Source organism: Ovis aries, chromosome 19 (assembly GCF_016772045.2).
Source record: "Ovis aries strain OAR_USU_Benz2616 breed Rambouillet chromosome 19, ARS-UI_Ramb_v3.0, whole genome shotgun sequence".
NCBI classification, from domain to species: Eukaryota; Metazoa; Chordata; class Mammalia; order Artiodactyla; family Bovidae; genus Ovis; species Ovis aries.
In genome coordinates, this window is record NC_056072.1 from 23,112,187 (window position 1) to 23,140,022 (window position 27,836).

Consider the following 27,836-nt stretch of genomic DNA (forward strand, 5'->3'; position numbering starts at 1 on the left):
CATTAAAAATATTTGAAAAGGTTATTTAAACACTTCATTTGAGACTGTGAGACAGAGAAGTTGTTTTGCATTCCTCTTTGTGTCCTAGAGGGTCATTAATTTAGTGAATATATCAGCTTGTGTCTTTCTTGTTGAGTCTTTAAAACTACAGTTAGAGGAATCAACACTTTGGAGCATTTCCCCCACTAATTTTCTCTTAAATATTTTAGTGTACGTCACTTTGCTGTAAACAATGTCAAGAAACAGAAATAACCACCAAAAATGAAATATTCAGGTGAGCTCTTTATTACATTTTTAGTACACGTCTGAGTACATTTTCCCAACTGCCCTAACAGAACAACAGGCAAGACTGTATTTCTGTTCTCCGTGTATTTCCCTCCATTAAATTACAAATGCTCAGCAAATGAGATCCGGGAAGTCACCTCAGTGGTAGGTAAGACACGCCTCCTGACTGGGTACCAGAACAGCAGTGGGTGTGGACAGGATTATTCACAGCAATGAGCGAGCCTGGTGAAGGAAAATCTCCCCACCACCCCAATCTTGTTAAAAACCTATCAACTGTATCTTTCTCAGTACTTACGGACCTAGCAGGAATGCCTCGGCTTTATGCACTACTTCACTCAAATCTCAGCTTCACCACATAGGGCCAGAGTTTTGCAGGACGTGCTTCTGGACATGTGCTGATGCTGTGTGATACATAGTACTGCTTTTTGCACAGTACTCAGCTGCCCAAGAATGACCACATGGAACCTTTTATGGGACTTGCCCTTTTTGGGCAAGTTGAGCGCCCTGTGTATTACAATGTGTATCTTGAAGATTTTAACACCTACTTTCCTTTTTGTCATCATGAAAACCAGTGAAAGTCACTGAGACATATCCGACTCTCTGCGACCCCATGGACTATACAGTCCATGGGATTCTCCGTGCCAGAATACTGGAGTGGGTAGCCTTTCCCTTCTCCAGGGGATCTTCCCAACCCAGGGATAGAGCCCAGGTCTCCCGCACTGCAGGTGGGTTCTTTACCAGCTGAGCCACAGGGGAAGCCACACGGGAGAACATAAACCAAATAAAACTGGGCTGACTGCCAGCCTCTTGTTAGTTTTAACTGCACTGTAGTTCTTTAACCTCGTTTCTTGGTGAACTTTGTTGGATCTTTTCCCCCCATACTGACTCTTCTGATTCTGTTTTAGTTTATCTTTATGTGGGCCAATGGCAGCTTATGTGAACCCTCACGGGTACGTGCATGAGACGCTTACCGTGTATAAGGCTTGCAACTTGAACCTGATTGGCCGGCCTTCTACAGACCACAGCTGGTTTCCTGGGTAATGTAGTGGCGTCCCCTTTTGGGTTTGTGTGCGTGCGTTAATTGAGCAGTAAAGCTCAAAAGAGTATTAGGGAGAGTTGCTAGAATTTATCATCAGAGATAGGCAATGAAATAAATAGCTATTTAAACGTTCATTTCATGACTGGCTAGAAAAAGTTACTCTTACACAGTCTCACTGAATGTATGGTCAGGTGAGCTGCAGTCCTTAACTCAGCTATACGGCTGATCCACACCCCTTCAGAATGAGCTGACAGGAAAATGAAACATCAGCTGTTCCATAATCCAGTGAAACTAGAGTTGACCCTTGAACAGCATGCTGTTGAACTGCTGGCCTCCACTTTCCACTTAGGTGCAGGTGTGCTTCAGTAGTAAAATGCTATCATACTGGTGCTTCTCTATTGGCTGAATTGTTAGATGCAGAGTGAACTGCAGATACAAGGACCAACTATAATCATAGGTGGATTCAAGGGTCCACTGTATTTTATAATTTGTAAAATTAGCGACTGTTACCCAAGCAGTGATACACACAAAACATGCAGAATCCAGCTTTTCTTCTAGTTTGCAGGCTTTGCTTTTTTTGGCTTAACCTACTGACCTTCAAATTATGACTGTGGGACCTACGACACTACCTGAGAACTTGTGGGATCCCTTCAGCCAATAATGCTGGCTCAGCCTTTTTATTTTGAAAGAGGCAAGCTGAGCAGAGCTTAGTGACTAGATTTGTTATTCTGGACCTAGAACCATACCACTTGGACTGGCCAATCTTATGTGATAGCATTCTGAAGGACTAAAAGTAGAATTAACTGGTTACTAAAAATACTAAATATGGATCTCTGGAGAAAAAGTTTCATTACATGGTTTGGGTGAATCCTGACTTGTTTGGGATTTTTTTCCTTTAATGCCAGGGCTTATATTTTTGGATAAATTATGTCACAAAACCATTCTTCTTTTAGAAAAGGAGTCCTTAAATCTTATTGCTATTTCCTAACTTGACTGCAATGTAAAACAACTAAGAAAATGCTGCTACAACTTACAATGTGTTCCTGGCAGCCAGCAATTTGTATAAAGAAATCTGTATTAATTAGATATTCTTTTTCCTTCTTCCTTGGCATTGGAGAAAAAATTTAAGCATGGCTTAAGAGCACAATCAAGTAACTTTATAAAGACTGATGCATTACCATGATGACTTGATACAAATTAGAAAATCTTTTTTGTGAGGTCTGTTTCAGGGAACTGTATAAATCAAAGCTTTGAGTTTTCTCTTCCCCATCCTTAGAACTTGGCTACTAAAAGATCTAACAGGTTTCTGATAGGGTGGGATACAGAGATGCATTTCCTGAGCTGATTTACCTTTCTTTAATCTCGTAGGTATGCCTGGACTATTGCCCAGTGCAGGATCTGTGCCAGCCATATTGGATGGAAATTTACAGCCACCAAAAAAGACATGTCACCTCAAAAATTCTGGGGTTTGACTCGATCTGCTCTGTTGCCCACCATCCCAGATACAGAAGATGACATAAGCCCTGACAAAGTAATACTCTGCTTATAAACAAATACAGTAGGGATAAGGTTACTTAACACATTGGTATTCTAACACAAGACCTGCTTTGGAAATTACTGCTTTTGATGCATACCTAAGTAAAAGCAACATTACATGGAAGGTTGCAGTTTCTTAGTCGAACAACAGGATTTCAAGATTTAAACTAAGATGTTCTATTGAAGAGGATGAGAAGCAGTCTAGAATACTTGGTTTGCAGGAACACCTACTTTAGGAGCTTGGTGCTGTTATCCTGTGGACTCTTGCTATGCCTGGTAGTGTTATCACTGAGAGGACATGAAGACATCTGTGAAACTGGTGAGCATGTTTTCTGCACAAAACAAATCTGAAATTCCTATCAGTCGCTGTAATTAACGCAGTTCATCATTTATTTGATCCTGATACACAGAACAGAATGGCGTGTTTGCATCAGTGCTCCAAAGGGCAGACGTTCCAGAAGGTAGGGTGCCAAGCTCTAGTACTGTTCCTTTTTGAAAGAGGCAAGGAAATGTGTACATGGTAAAAGGGCTTTGTTCCTTTTCTTTAGTTTCTGAGATACTGATTTGTAAATTTTGAAAATAAAGAGTTATAATATGCAGTTTGAGCCCCAAAATAAAAGTCTTCTTAACATGTTTGTTAGTGAATAGCAATATCTCCTGTATTTGCTCAGTGTTTGGTTATTTTGTTTCAAAGTTGAATCTGAACTCAGACTACTGTGGAGCACAGATGCTAAAACACGTTCTCCTTCCTACAGGCTAGAGGCAATGATGTATTTCATAGGCTATTTTGTTCAATGTAAAGTGAGAAACTCTGTAAGTAAACTATAAAAGCAAAGCTAAACATGTTTGTTTAAATGATGTAAAATATCTACTCGGATGCGGATACTTTAGGTGTAAGAAATAATTTTTAAGGTAAAGTTCTAGACAGACAGACTTGCCACCTACCTCTTTGCTTACACATTCAAGGGGTTTATTGGATCCTTTCACATTGGTGTCATTTTGATACTCCTCCACTGCTTTACATAATTCACTGGGAAAAGTTCAGCTAATTAGGTACAATGTATGTGACCAAAAATGGACTGTTAAAGTTTCTTACATTTTAATTTACCAGTATTTTATTTTTCCAAAAATACAATGCTTTTGACTGCCTAGACTAGAAACCTAAATTGAGTATCATGTTGCATATTTATGTAAAGAGAGTAAACGAAAACCAACTTAAGAATGCTGTTGATTCTTTAAAATATGCCTAACTTTTCTTTACCTTTTTACAACTAACAACCTTGGGTTTTTATGACTTTACTATTTGTTCATGAAGTCTTACACTGAACCAAAACCTCCTCTAAAGGGATCCACAGAGTGTTTTTTTTCGGTAGCACGGCACATCTCTACATCCAACCCAGCTGTAGTAAGGAAACACTGCTTTTACAGTTGCCCCTGGAAGAGTGTAAGCTCAGAATGTTCTGTACTGTTTACTGACTCTTGCAAATAAAATATTCTGGTATATAAAATATGCATATAATACTAATCGGAGGTCTTCTAACCTGACAAAACCAGACCTCTAATAGCTCAATCTGCGTTCGTCCCATATAGAATAGTAGGAATTGTAAAATGTTGCGACCAATACATATCTTAACTAGTACTTAAATATCTTAAGCGTTACTTATAAGCATTCAATTACTGACCTGTGTGCAGGTGTTTCTGAGGCTCCCTTTCTTGCAGCATAAGCCCCCGTTACACTGAGTGTTTGTCACACTTCCTCTTATCTGGGTTTTAACAGAAATGCGCTTTTTTGTGTTATCAAGTCCAAAAGTGCTATTTGCCTGAAGCGCACAAAGATGCTCTGACTGGCTACACAGAAAGGAAAGTTAGTTATAAAATGTCAGTACAGCAGCTGAAATAAACAATACTTTGTGCTGTTCACCTCTTAACCTACTGAAAGCACAGAGGCTCAAATATTTAAAGAGCAAATATGTGGGCCATAACCTTTCTTTACTTTAAAGCGACAGGAGTGCCGTCACTAAGTATACATGGCACCTGATATATAACATCAGTGCCACATTAATCTTCCAATATCAAAGGAAATGTTTATCAAGATAGTGGGCGCAAGAATGGTAAGCTAAGCTTTCTCAGCTTTCCAGGAAGTTAGGGAAATTTCATTTTGACAGAGAAAACTATCAGCTATATCCTAAACTACAGCTCCCTGCAAACGTGTCCTGGGTATAGCAACGGCAGCCACGTGGGACACATCTAGTCTTCACGCTGTATATGTTATATTTTATGCAAGTTTGTCAGCTGTATTCAAACACAAGTTTATTCTAGAATTCAGAAAAAAACTGACACCATAGACCATCGTTGTACTAAATTAACCCAGTTATTTCAATTGCAAATACAAAGAAACTTGTTTTTCAAGACACTTAGCACTTCTTAGGAACAATCTCAGCTCTGTCATATGCAATAAAACCAACCAAAAATCCACTTTAAAAAAGCCTAGACAGATTAAGAGGCACCAACTACTTTTCTCAGTGGGAACTATTCCAAGAGAATTACAAGCTTCAGTGATAACAAATCAGATTAAGAGGAAGTAGACTTGACTTTAGTGCCTGAAATATAGTCTTCATAAAATAAGACCTTCATTCTTCTGAAGAGACCCCCTAAGCTGGCTTTCCTTCTGCTATATATTCGAGTCTCTTAGATCTCACTCAGAGGGAGGGGAAAGGAAACGAGTCTCACCAAAACCTTCTGCTTTTCGTAGTCCACTCCCATCAACTGTAGGTCTTCTTTATGTAACTCAGTAGTTCATCTTTTTCCAGCTGGTAACCACTTTTCTTCCACTGTTCTCGCAACTGCTGTAAGAGCACCCCAATTTCTTTTCCGGAAGAAACGCCCACTTTCCTGATGTCATGGCCACTTACAGGAAACGGGGGAATGGACCACTGCTGCAGCTGCTTCAGAAGACCGTGCTCGCCTTGGTACTTGAGAAGCTCACACACACGCGCCGTCGCATCCGCCTCTCTAGACTGAGGGCCAAAACCAAACATCACCACACTTGCAGTGAGCTTATGCTGACATTTAAATAAATGCAATGTGCAAATTTTCATTTAAAATAAAAGAAATTCACATAATACACTGTGGGTCCTAGTATTAATGCATTGGTTGCAGTTAGGGGAGATATCTATACTCTGACCAAGCTGTGAAAATACTTACATCTATGATGAAGTCTTGATAGGGTTTCAGTGGTTCTGAACTATCTACTGCCTTAATTAAATCTTTCCTATTTTTAACAATAAATAAACCAAGATTCTTCTCTTCTTTCGAAATCTTCAACCTCAGATCCAATTTCGTGACATCATCCTGTACTTTGAACAGCGAAGTCAAGAGAGTCATTGGCTTTGGTGAAAAACCTTCCACATTTTTACTGACTTTGTTAAATTCTTCTAAACTTGTGTTAGCAGGCAATCCTGTAGGGACAGAAGCATTTTCAAAGCTCCTATCTTAAGCACACCGTGTTCTCATACACAGAAATGTCCTGGTACTAGGATCCACTGCTGGTCCCGTCTGCTGTCCGTCTTACAGGTGAACCACTGCCCACTGTTGCTCTCCCCTCCCACATCTCAAACCACCACTGTCGCTCTGAACAGTAAGTCTAACCCTACTGAACTGTCTGTGTAAGGCCCACCTTCTCCATGCTCTACATGTGTTAACTCCCTGAAGCGCTCAGCTCTTCCATTAGACAGCTGCTTTTATTTTCATATCCCTTTTTAGATTTGCAGTCAGGAAATAACCCAAGTTACAAAGCTGATAACGTGGTGAAGCTGCTCAAAGCCCGAAGGACCGACTCTGGAGGCCCCTTGTCCACCCTCACATGCTGCCCTTGCGCTGTCCCCTGCCTGGGAAAACTCCTGGCCACTCCTGGCTCAGAGGCTACCATATTTTAAAGAAGTCCATTTTTCCTTTTGGAATTAACTTTTTTTCCTTATGAAATTTTAAATGAGATATGTTTCATTGCCAAAAATGCAAACATTTTACAAGTTGGACTCACCTATGTAAGGAGCCACATCGAGTTCATAGATGAGATGAATCAGATGGTTCACGTGGTTACCGGTAAGTATCTTTTTCAGTTCCACCCAGATCCTCTCTCCTGATATTCCTGCCAAGCCTTTTGCATTTTCTGCAATTGCTTCCAAAGTCTCAGGATCGTGGTCACCAGGCATGTCAACAATTTTCCCGTAAAACCTACAAAGCAAACGTGTCCAAAAGCACTGCCTTTGTGCTGGCCTTTCACCAGAAAGCTGCGCTCTTCATCTTCCTGATGCTGCTGGTGAGGTCTAGGAAGGACCTTAGAGATCATCTGCCCATCTACTGTGTCTTTTTTCTCAGCTCAGAAAACCTGAGCTCCAAAAAGTGTGAATTTGAGTGGCCTTCAATAAAGCTCTATTGACTGGTACTGACAGTGGACGCATAAACCAGAGCAGTCTTAGGCAGGCACTAAATCAGGTCCAAGATACCGTCACAGAGTAGTCTTGCTTCCTCAAAGGCTGCCTGTCTGTACACATTAATGCTTTCAATTAAGACTGTCAAGTGAAACACATCTCACTGCAGATATGGGAGTGTATTTCATGGACTCTATTGGAAGCATTAGAGTATACCTGCTTTTACCGCTTATTTCTTCACAATGCATTTCTATAGTGATCTAATTAAACGACTGTCTGTACCTTAGTCTGTGTCCTGTTATTTGTAGAGAGACTGTTTGCAACCACTGAAGTCTAAAGGAATAGCAGTTATTGACAAAATGTAAAATCTGTCAAAGAATATTCTAAGCATGATCCCAAGCTGTAAAAAATTAACTATTAATAGATACAAATTAGCCAGTTACAATAGTTTCAGTGTTATGGTTCAGCATTGAAGACTGCTACCCACAAAACCATCCGGGTGCATTACATACCTTCCAGATTCATCTAACACATTTCCCATGAACACCTAGCACTGTAAGCCACATTAAGGCACACTGCCACTCGTTACTCCAGGTTCAAAGCACCCAGGACAGTGATAAGCACTCAAATACCCGTGTGATGAACAACTGATGCAGAAAATAAAAGACTTACAACTGCATCATATAAAAGATCACCACAGAAAGGACGAACCAATGATTTGGAGAATGCAAAGATGAGGTGTCTCAAAGCCACTGTCCTGTCTCTTGGAGACAGATGTGAGACGGCAGCCCTGTGCACTAAGCTGCTGTGCGTTTCACGTGACGAGAAAGAACTGCACTTTGGTCATAATAATAATTCAAAACTGGATTATTGTAATTTATAAAAAGCCTTACCTGAAATACCTTAAAATTCGAAGGTAATCTTCTTGTATCCTCTGTTTTGCTTGTCCAACAAATCTAACTTTCTTATTTTTTAAATCTTCATAACCATTAAAGTAGTCAAATAAAGTACCATCAAAACCTAGTCATTAAAAGAGGGAAGAAAAATCACTATTAGCAAATAAGAACTGGAAAACACTGGTGCATACATAATAATCATTCAGCCATAAAAAAAAAGAATGAAATCTTGCCATTTGCAACAACATGGATGGATCTTGAGGACATTATGCTAAGTAAAAGAAGCCAGACAGAGGAAGATAAATACAATACGATCTCATTCTTATACAGAATCTTAAAAAAAAAAAAGCTGATAGAGAACAGATTGGTGGTTGTCAGAGGCCGGGGTGGGTACAATGAGTGGACACAGTCAAAGGTGCAAACTCCTGGCTACGGAACAAGTCCCGAGGAGGCGACATATACTACGGCAACTAGTGCACAACCTGTGTGTGCTGTCATGTCCGACTCTACAGCCCCGAGACTGGCCCACGATAGTTACCAACACTGTAGAACACACTCGGAAGTTGTAAGACAGTAGATCTTAAAAGTTCTCATCACAAGGGGAATAAAATTCTGTAAGTACATACGGTACCAGACATTAACTAGACTTACTGTGGTGATCATTTCTTGATATATACAAATATCAAACACTGTATACTGAATAATGTAAGGCTGTATTTCATTACCTCAATTAAAGGAATTAAACAGAAAAAACTGGAAAACTTAATCTACTAAAAACTATCACAGACACTAAAAAATTAGGGAAAGAGCTACACAGTGAAGTACTGATATGAGTAATGTTCATCTGTATCCAGTAGCAAATGGAACATATAGTGGAATAAAAGGCTGTATTTACAATAGCAATAAAAAGACAACACAGTAAATAAGATGTATGCCAGTATGAAATGAGCAGAAACAATAAAGCTGATTTTCAAGTTAATAATGGAAAATCAATAAGAACAGCCAAAATAACCTGGAAAGAAGAAATGATAATCAAAACTATCTGGAAAAATGTAGTAAAAGCTGTAATAAACCATAGGGAAAAAATTTATAACCCTAACATAGGGAAGACCTTTCAAAATACGGTTACCAAAAGAAACCAAAACACACTACCAGAGACTTCAAAGAGACTATTAGTGAATCCAACTACATGAAACATTAGGTATTCATTCTTGGGTAGCAAGAAAATGCCACGATACGAAATTACATAAGGTAATATACTGGGGAAAACATTTAGAGTTGGTATCACAGAGACAAATGGCTTTCTATAATCTACAAAATCCTAGACACTTTTATAGAAAAGTTGAGTTAGGGGAAATGTTAAACTGGTGCAGCCACTGTGGAGAACAGTATGGAGGGTCCTTAAAAACTGAATACAGAACTCCCCAGCTGTGACCAGCACTCCCACTCCTGGGCATATACCTGGGAAAAGCCGCAATGCGAAAGGACACATGCACCCATGTTCTGGCGCCGTTCCTAACAGGCAGGACACGGAAGCCACCTAAATGCCCACCGACAGAGGAACAGACACAGATGACGTGGGACACGCATACGATGGAACGTTACTCAGCCACGACAATAAGACTGGGCCATTGACAGAGATGCGGACGGACCTGGAGACCGTCATACAGAGTGAAGTAAGAAAAACAGCCTGGATATTAACACGTATGTGGAATCTAGAAAAATGATAGAGATGATCTTATCTGCAAGGCAGAGAGAGACCCAGAGGTAGAGAACAAAACACATGGACACCAAGGCGGGGAGGAGGGGGTGGGATGCACCAGGTGACTGAGATTCAAATATATACACTATTGGATACTGTGTGAAAAATAGGTAACTAATGACATACTGTACACAGCTCGGGGAACGGCACTCAGTGCTCTGTGGTGACCTAAATGGGAATGAAATTCAAAAAAGGTACAGCTGATTCACTCTGCTGTACAGTAGAAACAACACTGTAAGTCAACTATAATAAAAATTTTTTAAAGAGGGAAAAAAACGACCTGAAAAATATATATGAAATATAAAAAGGTTTAAAAATGAAGATTTTCAACTTTAGTTGTAAGAAGTGCACATTTATGAGATAATCATTTTTCAGACCTACATCAGCTCAGCAAGGACCTAAGTCCAATTACATGTTGGCCAGGAGACAGTAAAATCTGCCCGGGGACACTTCCCTGCGCAGCCTTCTGAACTTGTGAATTCTGAACCGTGTGAACTTAACATCTGTTCAATGTTATAAACATATTTCTAGCACAATATCCTCTTATGTTGAACAAAACAAAACAAAAAACTTAACAATTTTAATATAAGGCACATAAAACCTCGGGTATGTGCGAAGTGACCAAGTTCTCCCAGCTATCCCAGGACTTCCCTGATTTAAAAACTGAAAATCTCCTGTCTCGGGGATACCTTAGTCCAGGCAAACTGAGACAGGTGGTCACTCTGGAAACTAAGATGGAGCAAAGACGCAGGCGCCATTCAACCACCCAAATGGGGAGCTCCGTGAGCCTGAGAGACCTCAGCATGTGGCATCACAGGAAGGCGGGAAAGCAAGAAAGTAACCACTCGTCATGATTACGGCAAATGCAGCCACACTCTAAGCTCAGGCTTAACTTCTGCCAAACTCTTCTTGGCATTTTGACACTTAGAGCCAATTTATAAGGCTCCAGATTCAGAAAGATACAACAGGAAATGACAACAAACCAAAATAATTAGACAATACGATCACAACATACATGCAGGATACCGTCTCCTGTTACTTCTCTTACTGAATAGATGCAACTCCCTGGGGACTGCGGAAACCAGATCTTTTTTAGTAAAGGGAAGATAAAAATTTGATCTTTTCAAAAGGAAAAACACACAGTGTTACAAAAGGGGAAACAAGAGTTTGAGAAACAGCGTGACCATCACCCCCAGAACTAGGAACGCTTTTCTGATAAGGCTTGAAAAAAGTCTGGATGGGAAAATGGGCTGAAGGTAAAGAGTGCTCTGTATCATCTGTATTTTGTTTTGCTCTGAATATGCTTTTAAAAAATGATGAGTAGAAGTTAGAAATAAAGTTGAGGTGCTGAGTATAATGCAGTGGTTAAGGACCTAACCTCTGGAGCCAGGCTGCTTAACACATTATTGACCAGGAAACTTGCAGAAGCTAGCTATATATATTGAATATAAACACTCTAGTCAATAACATTCAGGTAATGAAAGATGTATTAATATGTCTCTGGTCAATAAACTGTTAAGTTGGAATCCAAATTCAGCAGTTTACTGCCTGCAGGACTCTGAGGAAATTTTCCTTATTTACACACCAATATCTGCCTCACAGGGTTGGTGGGAAGATTAAATTTCTGTGACAGACGGTCACATTTTATAAGGGCTCAGCAAATGTCAGCAAACAGTAGCACCGGTAAGAATAGCTTTTATTTTTATAAAACAGTATCTTGAAAAAGAATATTAGTTTCTTTTTTAGTTATGTCTGGTTATGAGACATTAGTTAAGTTTTCACACACTGAACTAGTTGGAGCAGTTTAACGCTAAGTAAAAATGATTTAAGAAGAAATTAACACCTGGAGTTCAACCCCATAATGGAGAGAAAACATGCCTCCAACTAGGCTCCCTGTGGCCATAAATCACCCAGGCTCTGGAAGCCTTGGTGCCAATCAAAGCTCTCCATGACTTGGGCTCAAGTACTTAACGTCTCTGAGTCTGTTTCCACATCTGTTGAATGAGTTTAATACCTACTTTATGGAGTTTTCCTGAGCATTCAATGAGCTGAAGTACATCAAGTGAGCATGGATGCACCTCAAGCCAGGGAGCACCCTAGATGTTACTGGGCATTACTCTAATTAGCAAAGTGAGCCCACTTGGGTCTATAGCCCCTTCTCCATCCCACAAAGTGGGTACCACTGTTTCTTCCTTTCCAGTGGATGCCCATCTCTTTCCTAATCCAAAGACTTAACCCCGAAGAACTTGCCTAAAATTTAAGGGACAAAAACAATGCTTCAGTTGCACACCAAAACGCTAACCTAATTCACACTGACTCCCATTATGATCCTCACTGCTTTCTTTCACGAGCAAAACGTTACGCTGAGATGATCAACAGGTTTCCTCTCACATGCCAGGGCTGAGACGAGACGGTCCGTAAGCCGCAGTGCCACGGAGGACTGTGAGGCAGAGCTGGGCACGTGGAGCAGCAGAGGAGGTGGCATCACTGACCGTGTCCGCCACAGGCGCCAGCAGAGGGAAGGTGGGCGTGTGTGCGTGCAAGACAGGAGAAAGGCGCAGCACGCGCGCGTGTGCACGGTCCTCGCCAGGAGCCTACCATCTTTCGATGCGACTCATAAGGACCCACTGACTGAACGTGCACACACACCAGGGACTCGCCACGACCGACTCCGCTAATCCTCAGGGCAGCCCTGCAAACGAGGCTGCTCTCAGCCACCTCGCGTTACAGCAAGAGCGACCGAGGCAGCGGAACCTAGAGATCTCGGCTCCACAGTCAGCTTTAACCAACAGCCTGTCTCTGCACAGAGACTAACACAAGCCCTCCAGCGGGAGAACACTGCCAGAAGACACGCGCCACGTGAGAAGAAAGCATTTGGACGGGATGAAGTAGAACACGACCCCCAGGCATCACCTAAAAACATGGAATTTATGGTGAGATCTCTGCGCTCAGCATCCTTCTGCCAGTCAGTTGTGAATTCCACCTCAGCGTGTCTTCCGTCAGTGGCTACATCAATCCTCAGTGTAGTAATTTCAAAATTTTCTTCATGAAGCTGGAAGTAAATGTTTTTCAAAAATTAGTTTTCAGTATCACTGGATGGATTGAAAAAGAAAATATAAGTCCTGACAAGTATATCTTTCCTTCTGAAGTCAACTAGTACACATATGCCTTGAAATACCATGACACCCACAGTATTCAAAGATACATCCAAACAACATTTTTAAGAAATAATAAACCTATCTTAATTTAAAAAGATAAGTTTGCATAGAAAAAATGGCAAGCGTGACAAATTATGTGATAGAAAGTAAGATCCTTTAAAATATTCTGGTTCTTCAATACAAAACCAGGCTACTCTTTGAAATATTTTTTTAATAGCTCCAGTTTTCAAAGAGCTGAATACCAATTTATAGAATATAAGCCACTGAGCAAAGGACTGACAGAGGAAGAAATACAGGCAACACACCCGGCGGCTCCTCTGCTGGTTCATCTTCAGTTATGTTAAAATAAAGTAGCCTGTACATCCTGGGAAGAGAGGTTACCCCTGCTGGGAGAAGCAGAGCAGCTCTGTTACAGTGACATGGGAGCTTAACCTGAAAGAGTAAGTGAGATCTGGACATGCAGATGAGGGAAGAACAACAGTTCAAGATGAGCAAAGGCACAGTGGAGAGGCAGAGGGGTACACGTAAGAGCAAGTCCACAGCAGAAACAGGGCATCCACATTTAGGGGCAGAGAGCAAAAGGTTTCACACGCCAAGCAGGAGTTTAGGATCTTCTCTTTAGGAATGGAAAGCCATTAATGATCAGTAAAGTCGGTTCTGGCTTCCCTGCTGGCTCAGCGGGTAAAGAATCTGCCTACAATGTGGAGACACAGGAGGCGTGGGTTCAATCCCTGGGTCGGGAAGATCCCCTGGAGGAGGAACTGGCACCCCACTCCGGTAATCTTGCCTGGGAAATCCCATGAACAGAGGAGCCTGGAAGGCTACAGTCCAAGGGTTGCAAAGGGTCGGACACGACTGAGCGACTTATACGCAGAGGCTGTTCCGGAATTCCTCTCAATCTCATGTATTGTTTTCTACAAACCGGTTCTCACTGGGAAATTCCAGAATTAGGAATTTGAGGCACAAGTTAACTCAAGGAAAATGGTGTAAATATTAAGAGTTGAAATCTACAGAAAACAATGAGACCCCCAGAGTGCCTCCCTCGCCCAAGCAGAGAACCAGAGATTAACTAGAAAGGATGACCCCAAATAATCACAACTTGAGGCATCATATACAAAATCATGGGAAAAGAAAATAAGGTTGTGAAGAAAATTCAACATGACCTCTATCCCTTTCTGCAGTCAGTTTTCAAAATGTTAATCAGCAGCCTTATTCCAACCTGGGTAATGCGAGAGGATTTCTCTGGTGTCCCCGAATGAAAAGCCCTCCTGATACTGACAGCTGGGTCCCATCACTAACAAGGCTGATGCCTGCCACACAAGCTACAGTAAGTTGCCCAGGGCATTCTGCATGCACTCCATTACTCCAACAGAGACACTGAAAAGTTTCTACACCGAAGGAATGCCAACAGCAAAGACAGAATAAGTTCAAAGGGAATAAAGACATCATCAAAGCACCTAGCCCCTTCATGGATCACAGCCTTGTTGTGGCGAAGGGGCTTGGATAACTCAATGAACCTATGAACCATACTGTGCAGAGCTACCCAAGACAGATGGGTCACAGTGGAGAGTTCTGACAAAACGTGATCCACCGGAGGAGGGAACGGCAAACCATTCCAGCATACTTGCCGTGAGGACCCCATGAACTGGATGAAAGGTAACGAGAGATGAATCCCCCAGGTCAGAAGGTTTCCAACATGCCACTGGGGAAGAGCAGAGGACAACTATTAACAGCTCCAGAAAGAATGAAGCGGCTGGGCCAAAGCGGGAAGAACGCTCAGCTGTGGCTGTGTCTGGTGATGAAAGTAAAATCCCATGCTATAAAGAACAGTACTGCATAGGAACCTGGAATGTCAGGTCCATGAATCAAGGTAAATTGGATGTGGTCAAGCAGGAGATGGCAAGAGTGAACATCGACATTTTAGAAATCAGTGAACTAAAATGGACTGGACTGGAATGCGTGAATTTAATTCAGATGACCATTATATCTACTACTGTGGGCAAGAATGCAACAGAAAAAATCGAGTGGCCCTCATAGTCAACAAGAGTCTGAAATGCAGTACTTGGGTGCAACCTCAAAAAGGACAGAATGATCTCGGTTGGTTTCCAAGGCAAACCATTCAACATCATAGTATTCCAAGTCTATGTCCCAACCAGTAATGCTGAGGAAGTTCTGAAGCTGATCAACTCTATTAAGACCTACAAGACCTCCTAGAACTAACACCAGAAAAAGATGTCCTAGTCATCACTGGGGATTGGAATGCAAAAGTAGGAAGTAAAGAGAAACCTGGAGTAACAGGCAAGCCTGGCCTTGGAGTACAAAATGAAGCAGGGCAAAAGCTAACTGAATTCTGCCAAGAGAATGCACTGGTCATAGTAAACACCCTTTTTCAACAACACAAGAGACAACTTTACACATGGACATTACCACATGGTCAATACCAAAATCAGATTGATTACATTCTTTGTAGGTGAAGATGGAGACACTACATACAGTCAGCAAAAACAAGACCTGGAGTGGACTCTGGCTCAGATCATCAGCTTCTCATAGCAAAATTCAGGCTTAAAGTAAAGAAAGCAGGGAAAACCACGAGGCCAGCCAGGTACAACTTAAATCAAATCCCCTACGAATATGCACTTGAGGTGACGAATAGTTTGAAGGGATTAGATCTAGTAAACAGAATGCTTGAAGGACTATGGACAGAGGCCCATAATACGGTACTGGAGGCAGAAAACAAAACCTTCCCAGAGTAAAAGAAAAGCAAGAAGGCAGAGTGGGCATCTGAGGAGGCTCTACAAACAGCTCGGGAGAGAAGAGGAGTGAAAAGCAAGGGAGAAAGGGCAAGGTGCAGCCAATGAAACGCAGAGCTCCAGAGAACAGCACAGAGACGAGGGCTTCTCCCATGAGCAGTGAAGGGAAGCACAGGAGAGCAACAGAAAGGGTGAGACTAGGGACCTCGTCAGGAAAACTGGAAATGTCAAAGGTACACTTCCTCCAAAGGTGGCTCTTAAAAAGGACAGAAGCTAACCGAAGAAGAGATCACGAAGAGATGGAAAGAACACACAGAACTGTACAAAAAAGATCTTGATGAACTGGATTACTGTGATGGTGTGGTCAGTCACCCAGAGCCAGACATTCTGGAGTGTGAAATCAAGTGGGCCTTAGGAAGCACTACTGTCAATAAAGTAGTGGAAGCGATGGAATTCCAACAGAGCTATTTAAAATCCTAAAAGATGATGCTATCAAAGTGCTTTACTCTATATGTTAGCAAATTTGGAAAACCAAGCAGTGGTCACAGAACTGGAAAAGGTCAATCCTCATCCCAATTCCCTGGAGAAGGAGATGGCACCCCACTCCAGTACTCTTGCCTGGAAACTCCCATGGATGGAGGAGCCTGGAAGGCTGCAGTCCATGGGGTCGCCAAGAGTCGGACATGACTGAGAGACTTCACTTTCACGCATTGGAGAAGGCAATGGCACCCCACTCAAGTGTTCTTGCCTGGAGAATCCCAGGGACGGGGGAGCCTGGTGGGCTGCCGTCTATGGGGTCGCAGACACAACTGAAGCGACTTAGCAGCAGCAGCAGCATCCCAATTCCCAAGGACAGTACTAAAGAGTGTTCAAACCATTGGACAATTGCACTCGTCTCCCATGCTAGTGATGTTATGCTCAAAATCCTCCAAGTTAGGCTACAACCGTACATGAACCAAGAACTTCGAGATGTTCAAGCTGGGTTTAGAAAAGGCAGAGGAACCAGAGATCAAACTGTCAACATTTGTTGGATCATAAAGCAAGCAAGGGAATTTCAGAAAAACATCTACCTCTGTTTCATTGACTATGCTAAAGCCTCTGACTGTGTGGACTGTAACAAACTGCAGAAAACTCTTAAAGAGATAGGATTACCAGACCGCCTTACCTGCCTCCTCAGAAATCTGTATGCAGGTCAAGAAGTAACAGAACCTTGTATGCAACAACCAACTGGTTCAGGATTGAGAAAGGAATATGACAAGGCTGTTTACTGTACCCTTGTTGATTTAACTTATACACAGAGCACATCATGAGAAATGCTGGGCTGGATGAAGTACAATCTGGAATCAAGACTGTCAGGAGCAATATCAACAACCTCAGATATGCGAATTATACCACTCTAATGGCAAAAGCAAAGATGAACTAAACAACCTCTTCATAAGAGTGAAGAAGGAGAGTGAAAAAGCCTGTTAAAACCAAATATTTAAAAAACTAAAATCATAGCATCTGGCCCCATTACTTTACGGCAAACAGAGGGGAAAAGGTTGAAGAGTGACAGATTTCTTCTTGGGCTCTAAGATCACTGATGGTGACTGCAGCCGTGAAATCAGAAGACGACTGTTTCTTGGCAAGAAAGCTGTGACAGAACCTAGACAGTGTGCTAAAAAGCAAACACATTCCTTTGGTGACAAAGGTCCGTATAGTCATGGTCCATATAGCTATGGTCTTTCCAGTAGTCATGTGCAGTTGTGAAAGCTAGACCATGAAGAAGGCAAAGTGCTGAAGAATTGATGTCTTTGAACTGTAGTGCTGGAGAAGACTATTGAGAGTTCCTTGGACTGCAAGGAAATCAAACCAGTCAACCCTAAAGGAAATCAACCCTGAATACTCATCAGAAGGACTGATGCTGAAGCTGTAATACTTTGGCCACCTGATGCAAACACCTGACTCACTAACAAGACTCTGAAGCTGGGAAAGATAGAAGGCAGAAGGAAAAGAGGGCAACAGAAAATGAGATGGCTGCATGGCATCACTGATGCAATGGACCTGAACTTGGGCAAACTCCAGGAGATGGTGAAGGACAGGGAGGTCTGGTGTGCTACAGTTCATGGAGTCGCAGAGTCCCACACAACACAGCGACTGAAACAACAGAGTACCGAGAACTGATCTCTCAGGGAAATGTCAGGTGACACTGCATCTGAAACAAGAACAGGAAGCTTTCAAAAACAGTCTAAAGAAGACCTAGGAAAATATAAAAAAGACAGCAAAAGTTGCCAACAGAAAAACTGGATGATCAAGTTAAGGCAGTTTCACAGAAATTAAATGGAAATATAAGAGGTAAAAGATAAAACTAGAGGATCAGTCCCTGTGGCCCAACATCCAGCATTCAGAGGCTTCCACAGGAGAAGACATTTGCCAAAGGGGATGGAGTCAGGAGAGGAATGAACACAAGAAAGCCCGCTCAGTGCGCTACGCCAAGGCAGTGCCCAATCCAAGCCAAGGCACGTCCTCTTCAAATTAAAAACACCAGATACAAAGCGATCAGAAAGGCTTCCAAAACGGGGAGGGGGGAATCAGTTCTCGAACACGGGAGAAATCTGAACGAGCTCAGGCTTCTCAGTGGCAACTCTGGGAGGTAGAGAACAAAGCCTTTACATTTCTGCCTGAGAGCAATTCCCAGCCTTGAATTTCACAGCCAACCAAACTATCCGATCAGCATGAATGGAGGCAAAATGACAGTGTTCTCACTCACGCCAAGCTCTCTCAGGCTACTAATATGACGGCATAAACCAAGACAGAACAGCCCCTGGGATCAGGAACCAGCAGGTCTAATAAGGAAAGGGGCAAGGACACTCCTGGGTCTGACGCACGGGCCCCCCAGGGTGAGCGTGGGTGGGAGGAGGCAGACAGCAGCAGGTGAGCTGGCTCCAGAAGGGACTGAACCCCGCCGTGGTGAGGCCCCCAGAGGACGCGCACAGGCAGGCACAGAGGGAGCGAGTGGCGGCCCAGAGCCGTGTCGGAGACACACCACCAACTGCAGGGAAACCCCAAGCATGATGCACAAGGAATGGAGCCAAAGCGCCCCACGCCGCCGCCTAGCTGCAAAAAGGGGCGCATCCGGCCAGAAATCACGGCAGAAAGGCACTGAGGAGGCTAAGCCATCTGCCTTGCAGGAAGTCAATAAACAACATCTGAAGACTGGAAACTTAAAACAGAAAAGAAACACTGAAGCATTAGAAAGGTCTGTTTTAGAAACGTGGAGGGAAAAGGTACCGGCTATAAAAATTAGCTAAAAGGGGCTGCAACAAAGGAGGGTGCAGGATATCACAGAAGGCAGAGGAGACTTTTTTTTTTTTAATGAGGCTTCTTTGCTATTAGGTTTTTAAACACTAGAAATCATCTATAAAATTTTTTTAAGTTTTCAAAAAAGACAAGGCCGCTCCTGTCAGACTCCTCACTCACCCTGGCGGTGATGGTCCCGTGCTTCTCTCCTTTGTTGTTGATCATGCGGATGCCGACCGACTGGAACAGCTCCTTCATCTGAGCAGGGGTGGCCGTGGTGGCAAAGTCCACATCCTGTGGCTTCACCCCACTCAGCAGGTCCCTCACGGCGCCTCCCGCGATTCGCAACTCATGATTTTCCTTGGCAAATAATTCTGAGACAAAAAGGGATGTTTTTTTAATTTCAGTGGGTTTCTTTCAAGAATCACAGAAGCACAAGTTCTTCCATCTGTTTGGCACAGCAGAGAGAATTGAACTCAGTCTTTTTATATAAAACTGGGAGAGCAGGGGTGGGTTGGGGTGGGAAGTAGGAGCTGCGGCAGACTCTTGGCTGATTCACATTGTGGTATGGCAGAAATCAATACAACATTGTAAAGCAATTATCCGCCAATTAAAAATTAGTAAAAAACAAAAAACAAAAAACAAAAAAAAAACTGTGAGAAGAAAGCCCACAGCAACAAAGGGACCTGCCTACAGCAGAATGCCTTCAACAATCATGAGAAGCAGGGAACTGGCAGAATTTTCCTTAGGTTAATTCAGAATATCTAAATACCTCAAGGTCATCAATGTAAATCTGAATCACCACCCAAAAGTACAGGGAATACTCTAAAGGTGAAGTGTTCCTGCACAACCTCAGTGTGTTTTCTGTTGAAGCAACAGCATGCTGATGCAGGAAGCCATCAAATGTTATCTATCACACCACGTATTGTCAACATTGCAAAGAATCCTTCCAGAAATAAGCCACATATAAAACCAGCTCATAGCTCTGCTCCAGAGAAGCCACACACGCCAACCACCTTGAGGACTGAGTCCAGGAGACCAAGAGCTGACTCCTCTGCAGGCGGAGGACAAGGCTGAGTCCACCATAACCACCCACGTGACTGAGGGACCCACATGGGATCCAGTGAGGATGAACCAGGGCCCAGCCTGACTCCCCACCAAAGCCGAGCTGCTGCTACGTGCTGGACTGGCATGCGGGGCCTGGGTATTCCCCTGTGAACATTACCACGTCAGAGAACGTCCACACGAGACAAGGCCTGAGACCAGCGTGCACGTGCGAATAAAGATGAGACATGCGCACTGTCTGGACAGCACCCTCTCACAGTTAATACACACAACTGTGCCTTAGGTGCCAGTTTTATCCTCAAGCTTCCAGGTAAGGATTCTTAAGACCATCAGACTAACCCCTGCTTCCTGACACCCTAATCCATAGCAAAGCCCCCAAATCACGTGATACAAGCCCAAATCCTACAAAAAGTCATTTCTACAATGGTTTTTCTCAGAGGCCTCGAGGTTCTCCTCGGTCAGCAAGCCCCACTCTGCCTGGACTCGCCGAGGGGTGTTCCTACTGGTCCTTGGCAGGAGGGTGCATCAGAGCTCTAGCACCGCCACACAACTCAAGAAGTCACCCTCCAGCCCCATGCCAACCTCTGTGCTCCGCCACCTTCCTCCCAGCTCCACATCTCTGCAGACTCCCCAGAATGATCTGCTGAAAAACAACCAAGGTTGCTCCCTCTACCTCCCCGCTTGACTAAAAGCTCTTCACATGGAAACCACTCCTGGGAGCCCCTCCCAGAGGGAGCACTCATACTCCTCCAGCCCCACGTTTCCAGTCAAGTCCCGGTGATTCCTTAATATGGGGTCCACAGTTCCTTAAAACACTAAAATCATCTGTTAGTGCAGTTTTCATGAGACTCAGACAGGGAGGGTAAACAAGAGTTTCATGAAACAGCAGCACTCACCCTTACTATATTACCATGCAATCTAACCTGTTCTATTGCTTATCTCATTTCCTCTATTTTTTAACATTGGTCATGACCACTAAATTGATTTTATGACCCATGAACAGGTCACACGAACTCTGATGCTGGAGAAAACTCCTGAGAGCTGCTTGGATAGCAAGGAGACATTCATTGGAAGGACAGATGCTGAAGCTGAAGCTCCAATACTTTGGCCACCTGATGCAAAGATCCAACGCACTGAAGACCCTGAACCTGGGAAAGACTGAGGGCAGAAGGAGAAAGAGGCAACAGAGGATGAAATGGTTGGATGGCATCACTGACTCGATGAACATTAACTAGAGCAAACTCCGGGAGATGGTGAAGGACAGGGAAGCATGGTGTGCTGCAGTCCACGGGGTCGCAAAGAATCAGACAGGACTGAGCGACTATACAACCACCACCATTTAACTTACACAAAAATTATTACATTTGGAACTTTAGCCTCATGTATAGAATGAAGGAGGGGCTTCCTAGGGGGCTCAGTGGTAAAGAATTGGCCTGCCAAAGCAGGAGACCTGCGTTCGATCCCGGGGTCAGGAAGATCCCTGGGAGGAGGAAATGGCAACCCACTTTAGCATTTTTGGCTGGAAAATCCCATGGACAGAGAAGCCTGATGGGCTATACAGTCCATGGGGTCACAAAGAGTCAGACATGACCTAGCAACTAAACAAAACAGTATTATTTGGCTATCCTTAAGCAAAAGGAAAACAAATTACATGAAATAAACTGACATAAAATTCTATATAAGCATCATACACTATCCTAAACCTCCCAAATTCTTGCACACTGGAAACTAATTTTACATTTGGCAAAACAGCCATCATGATTTAACTGGTACAGTATTGAGCTGCGCAGCAGCACCGTACAACAGCCGCCTTTTTTTTCCTTTGTTGCTTTTGTGCATGGTTCTCACACAGAACACTGTATTTTAGCAAGACATTCAAGTCTGTAGAAACTAGCAGAGATCATATAGAAGTAACTATTTGACATTCTAACTGTTGGGCGTTGCATTAAAAGATTACATCCTTGCCACTTCCACTATAACCGAGAAAACCTGGGTTGGTGTTTCAAGGCCAAGGCCATGGGCCAAATCCTGCCTCTCTCTACCGCACTCTTCCGTTTCTCACTTCCTGGGACATCACCTCAAGGTAAAGCACATTCGGCTCCTGAAGTCAGGGTTAGGAAGCCAAATGCAACTGGTAAAAAACTGTTCAACGACCTACAGTAATCAATATCCTCGGTCTTGTTTCCAAAAGAAAAACACAGAAGGGGCTTCCTTGATAGCTCAGTAGTAAAGATTCCACCTGCCAATGCAGGAGGCGTGGGTGCCGTCCCTGGTCCGGGAAGATCCTACATGCTATGGAGCGACTACGGCCATGTGCCACAACTAGAGAGCCTGTGCTCCAGAGCCCAGGAGCCATTAGCTGCTGAGCTCACACACCACAAGGACTGAAGGCTTCGTGCCACACAGCCCATGCCCTGCAACAAGAGAAGCACCTGCAGTGAGAAGCCCCTACTTGCCGCAACTAGGCGGAAAAAAAAAAAAAAGGCACAGCAGTGAAGACCCAGCACAGCCAAAATAAATAAATTTGCTACATCCAGTCATTTGGCTATCTTCCAAGAAACCTCTTACAGTGAAGATGGTAAGAGTGGGAGCTGGGAGAGACATATAAAGAAGAACAAACTCACATTCAGTTTAAGTCGGAACCTACAGATATGAGCTGTACACACAGTAGCCACATGTGGTTCCTGAGCACTTGAAATGTGGTGAGTCTGAATTAAGATGGTCTATACTAAACACCAGATATCAAAGATTATAAGCAAGAGTGGGACATATGTCACTCATAATTTATACACAAATAGGACTTTAAAATGACAGTATCTTAGATGTGCTGAATTAAATGAGATGTACTAAAAAGTTATTAAAATTAATTTCACCATTTCTCTTTTTCACTCTAATTCAGAGTGAAGTATCTACTTTAGGCCCCCCACTTCAAGACCATATGAAACTATGGTCTATAAAAAACTCAAGTAGTTCTGGACCATTTATTTCTAACAAATACCTAAAAATCACCTTATTTCAAGAACAGGAAAGTAGCTTTGTCAATCAGGTAATACAGGGACATCCCCTGTGGTCAAGTGATTAAGAATCCACCCTGCAATGCAGCAGACAAGGGTACAGTCCCCAGGTGAAAAACTAAGATCCCACATGTCAGAGCAACTAAGCCCGTGTCCCAGAACTACTGAGCCCGTGCGCCGAAACTCGGGAGTCTGTGTGCTGCAATGAAGATCCCACACGCCACAGCCGAGACTGGTGCAGCCAGACAGGTATTAAAAGTCAGCTACTAAAAGGACAGTCACTTTAAAGCAACGGTCCCTTCACCTTCTGGGCATCAGAATTAAGGGAGTAGTTTTCACAGAAATTTATAAATGCCCATACTCCCCAGAGATTCCAGTCAGTAGGGCAAGAGTCGGACCCTAGCATTTGTAAGCTATAAAAGCTCCCCAGGTGAATCTGAAGGACAGACCAACATGTAAGGTCATGTTTCTACATATATACACCTCAATATACTTCCCAAATTACTGAGGACGATGACTCTAGCCATGAAATTAAGATGCCTGCTCCCTGGAAGAAAAGCTATGACAAACCTAAACAGTGTATTAAAAAGCAGAGACATCACTTTGATGACAGAGGTCCATCTAGTTAAAGCTTTGGTTTTCCCAGTAGTCATGTATGGATGTGAGAGTTGGACCATAAAGAAGGCAGAGTACCTAAGAATTGATGCCTCTGAACTGTGGTGCTGGAGAAGACTCTTGAGAGTCCCTGGGACAACAAGGAGATGAAACCAGTCAACGCTAACGGAAATCAACCCTGAATATTCACTGGAAGGACTGATGCTGAAACCGAAGCTCCAATAGTCTGGCCACCTGATGTGAAGAGTCGACTCACTGGAAAAGACCCTGATGCTTGGAAAGACTGTGGGCAGGAGAAGGGGATGACAGAGGGTGAGATGGTTGGATGGCATCATTGACTCAACGGACATGAGTTTGGGCAGACTCCAGGAGATAGTGAAGGACAGGGAAGTCTGGCATACTGCAGTTCAGAGGGTCCCAGAGAGCTGGACGCGACTGAGCCACTGAACAATAACATTGCATTTATAAAGACATGACTAAGAGATCATGAAGTCTGCAATGTAGCTGCGTGCACTGTAACAGCGACAGCTGATACCAAGTTGAGAACTTCGGCAAACAACATGAAGCTCCTGTGACCAGGCACTTAGCTAAAGCCATTTCCTGTGTCCCTTCCAGATAAGGTTTATATATGCACAAATGGAGATGACTCCCACTTACTTCTGCCTCTGGTTCTCTTGGAAAGCACTAATACCTGGGCCAGAAATATAGCTTAGTGGTGACAAGCTGCGTTCTCAAATCAGACTGCAAAAGTTCAAATCCAAGCTCTTCAGTTATTAGTTATAAAAATGGTGCCAAGGAATTTCACATTCCTAAGCCTCTGCTTCCTCAACAATACAACAAGAGGAAAAGTATCTAATCCTTAAGTCAGTAAGCCCAATTCTGTGATGCATATAAAGGATATGTGGGTAACACAAAAAAGCCATGCTTTTTACTGCAATCATTATTTGCCTCTTCTCATGACTTGGCTATAGTTTTAGATTATTCATAATAAACCCTGCTTTCATTAGCTCTACATTCACAAAAAAACTGAATGTTGGCTTGAAACATTACCTCTCTGCCTCTCTATTTATACAAGCTTCCAAAGCAAGAAGAGGCACCCGACTTCTCACCTGTCAGACTCTTCAATCCTTCTGTGAAAAGTGACTGGAATTCTGGAGACTGCAACTTCATTGTAAACACAGAGTGCTTCAGAAGGCACAGCCTACTCCAGCTGCAGCTCAGTAACTGCCTGCGCCAGGGATCCAGGCACCTCAGCATCTGGGGAGAAAGTCACCACCTCGCATCTACAAGACAAGCATGCACACCACGATGAAATTTACAAGCGCAGGACAATGAGGGGATGCGCAGTGATTTTATCAACAGAGACACAGTCGTTTCCTGATCCCGTGAAAAACGGAAAACACTGACAACGTGAGGGAGAATTACATCTGGGTCTACCCCTGCAGTTAACCCGGTTTTGCCCTCCTGAGGCACTTGCTACTGTTAACACCGCATTCTACTGTCGGATGCTCTCCTGGGAGACCGGTCTCAGTTGAAGCCTGAGGGGTACAAGGCTGCCACGAACAGTGGTTTCAGAAAATGTAACTCAAACACTTGCAGGGACACTTGCTCTTCTCCAGAACAATTCAGTCATGTGTACATCAGCATACTTGCTCACACACACCTGAGACTCATGACCCCGGGATATGTCCTATGCACTGTAAAACAAGATGTTTTCCTATCATCTGTTCTTGCTGCCCGCTTCTTCCTCATTCACCATCCGCCTATCCCATCAAGTCTCCTGAATCCCACCCATTCACACCCTGCCATCTGTCGTCCATCATCATCACGCTCAGTTTTCCATGTAGGGTGGGCCTCTGGGAGGCAGCAACAGATCGCAAAGAGAAACCAACAGAAACCCCAGAGAAGAACCATTTCTTTACTTGGAAAAGCAGGTTTCACAGAGCGGCGTTTCCCACCAGGGGGCGAGTTGTCGTTATCCAAAGGACTGGGGAGGAAAACCACCACACTTCCTTCCACGCTTCTACCCAGAAAACCAGGCGGGAACCCAGGCCCTGAAACGGCGTGTCCTGTCCCTTCCCAACAGGTGCTGGACCTACAAGGGAGGCCAGAGGCCCGGCCGCAAGGAAGGGAAAGCGCCCAGGGGAAGCCCGATGAATCAGCCCGCAGTCAGTCAGATGTAGCAGAAACGCGGTCCCACGACCTAGACAGTGGGCTCTATTCCCGAGGGCGGAAGAGGCCTCTCACCGCCCCCGCACCCGCCTTCCCCAAGACCAAGCCCGTGGGACAGCCCCAGAGTCCTGCCATCGCGGCTCCTCGACCCCCAGCAGCGCGCACCCGCACGTCCCCGCACGCCTTCTCACCGTCCCCACGGCTCCGTCGCCCTCGCGTACACTTCCGGGCGGCAGGCGCCGTGACGTCACCAATGCGCGCCATTTGACCGCAAATGGGAAGTCGCAGAAGGGAGTGGGAGGTACTTTACCAGGCTCTCCGTGTCTCTCCTACTTCGCTGCCGGCAGCGACCCTACCTTCAGCAAGGTTCCTCAGTTTTCCCAGTCCTGCACAGCCAGGCTTTGCTCCTGGGGGGACCCGAGGGACCAGGGGCTGTACATTTATTTTAATTATACCTCACCGCACCTTTCTCTGGCCCTGGGGTTGTTAGACATCCATCTGTACTGCATACCTGTGTGACTCTGGACAAGTGACACCGACTTCTTTTGTAAAATGAGACTATCAACAGAACCTATCTCAGGGAATTGCCAGGCTTAAATGTCATGTTACCCTCTAGTAAAGGGGAAGGGCTCAGTAACTGTTTGTTATTCTTGCCTGCTCTCTGGTTGGCACTTGACTCACGTTACTATTCTATACCCTAATTGGTGTGGCAAACAATTTGATATTGTAGCTGAAATAGACAAATCCTTTGAAAAAATACAACGTACTAAAATTGACCTTGGATGACACTTTAACATCTGAATCAGTTCAGTTCAGTTGCTCAGTCATGTCCAACTCCTTGCGACACTATGAATTTCAGCACGCCAGGCCTCCCTGTCCACCATCTCCCGGAGTTCACTCAAACTCACGTCCATCTAGTTGGTGATGCCATCCAGCCATCTCATCCTCTGTCGTCCCCTTTTCCTCCTGCCCCCAATCCCTCCCAGCATCAGAGTCTTTTCCAGTGAGTCAACTCTTCACATGAAGGTGGCCAAAGTACTGGAGTTTCAGCTTTAGCATCATTCCTTCCAAAGAACACCCAGGGCTGATCTCCTTCAGAATGGACTGGTTGGATCTCCTTGCAGTCCAAAGGACTCTCAAGAGTCTTCTCCAACACCACATTTCAAAAGCATCAATTCTTCAGCGCTTGGCTTTCTTCACAGTCCAACTCTCCCATCCATACATTTGCTATTAAAGAAACGGAGTTTAGTTCAACAAACTTCTAACAAAGATAATTCCAGACACAGATGGTTTCAGCGGTCAAATTTATCAACCACTTAAGGAAGAAAGGACACCAAATTTGCACAGTTTTTGCTCAGCAAATAGAGGGAATGGTCTTCCTTTCATTTGAGGCCAGCATACACTGATAACAAACTTCAAATAGATACTACCCCCCAAAAAGTTACAGATTGATATCCATATGAACATGAAAACAAACATCTCTAATGTAGTATTAGCAAATTGAATCCATCAAGTTGGATAATGTTGGGTTTATTCAAGAATGCAAGGTGGATTCAATATTTCAAAAACAATTACTGTTACTTACCATATTATAGGCTGATAAAGAAAAACTGTATCATCTCTCTAGTTGCAGAATAAGTGAAACAGCTGGACCCTGAGGGGCTCCTGGGCACAGAAACCTTTCAAACATTGTCAGTCAGGTAAGGGAGGGGATGCAGAGGCAAGTGAGGAGCAGGCAAGACACAGTAATGTAGCCTTCAGACAGGGTCCTGGTTCCAACTCAAGGGATACAAATAACAGTATCTTTGAGCTCTTTTACAGAAATAAAACCCCCA

General features: G+C 43.7%; 2 protein-coding genes across 8 annotated transcripts in view; one reads left to right on the plus strand and one right to left on the minus strand.

Moving 5' to 3' along the window:
- The window catches only part of CRBN (cereblon), a 24,080-nt gene extending 18,096 nt beyond the window's left edge, over positions 1-5,984 (plus strand). For both annotated transcript variants that reach the window (XM_004018315.4, XM_042235930.1), the window contains exons 9-11: positions 210-274; positions 1,191-1,322; positions 2,693-5,984. In XM_004018315.4, coding sequence (XP_004018364.1) covers positions 210-274; positions 1,191-1,322; positions 2,693-2,873 — 378 coding nt within the window. In that variant the 3' untranslated portion in view covers positions 2,874-5,984. The remainder of the gene's footprint in view (positions 1-209; positions 275-1,190; positions 1,323-2,692) is intronic.
- On the minus strand, positions 263-26,228 carry TRNT1 (tRNA nucleotidyl transferase 1). Of its 6 annotated transcripts, none has more exons than XM_012099613.5 (8): positions 26,193-26,228; positions 24,939-25,086; positions 19,316-19,509; positions 12,862-13,000; positions 8,184-8,310; positions 6,900-7,093; positions 6,065-6,318; positions 263-5,877 (listed from the first exon to the last, which is right to left on the minus strand). In XM_012099613.5, exons 2-8 carry the CDS (start codon positions 25,084-25,086, stop codon positions 5,623-5,625), a joined length of 1,311 nt encoding a protein of 436 aa, XP_011955003.1. In that variant the 5' UTR covers positions 26,193-26,228; the 3' UTR covers positions 263-5,622. The 6 variants fall into 6 exon arrangements, with proteins under 6 accessions (XP_011955003.1, XP_004018365.1, XP_011955000.1 ...); XM_004018316.6 differs by having other exon boundaries at positions 24,939-25,112; XM_012099610.5 differs by having other exon boundaries at positions 26,167-26,228.
- Positions 26,229-27,836: the final 1,608 nt, after the last annotated feature.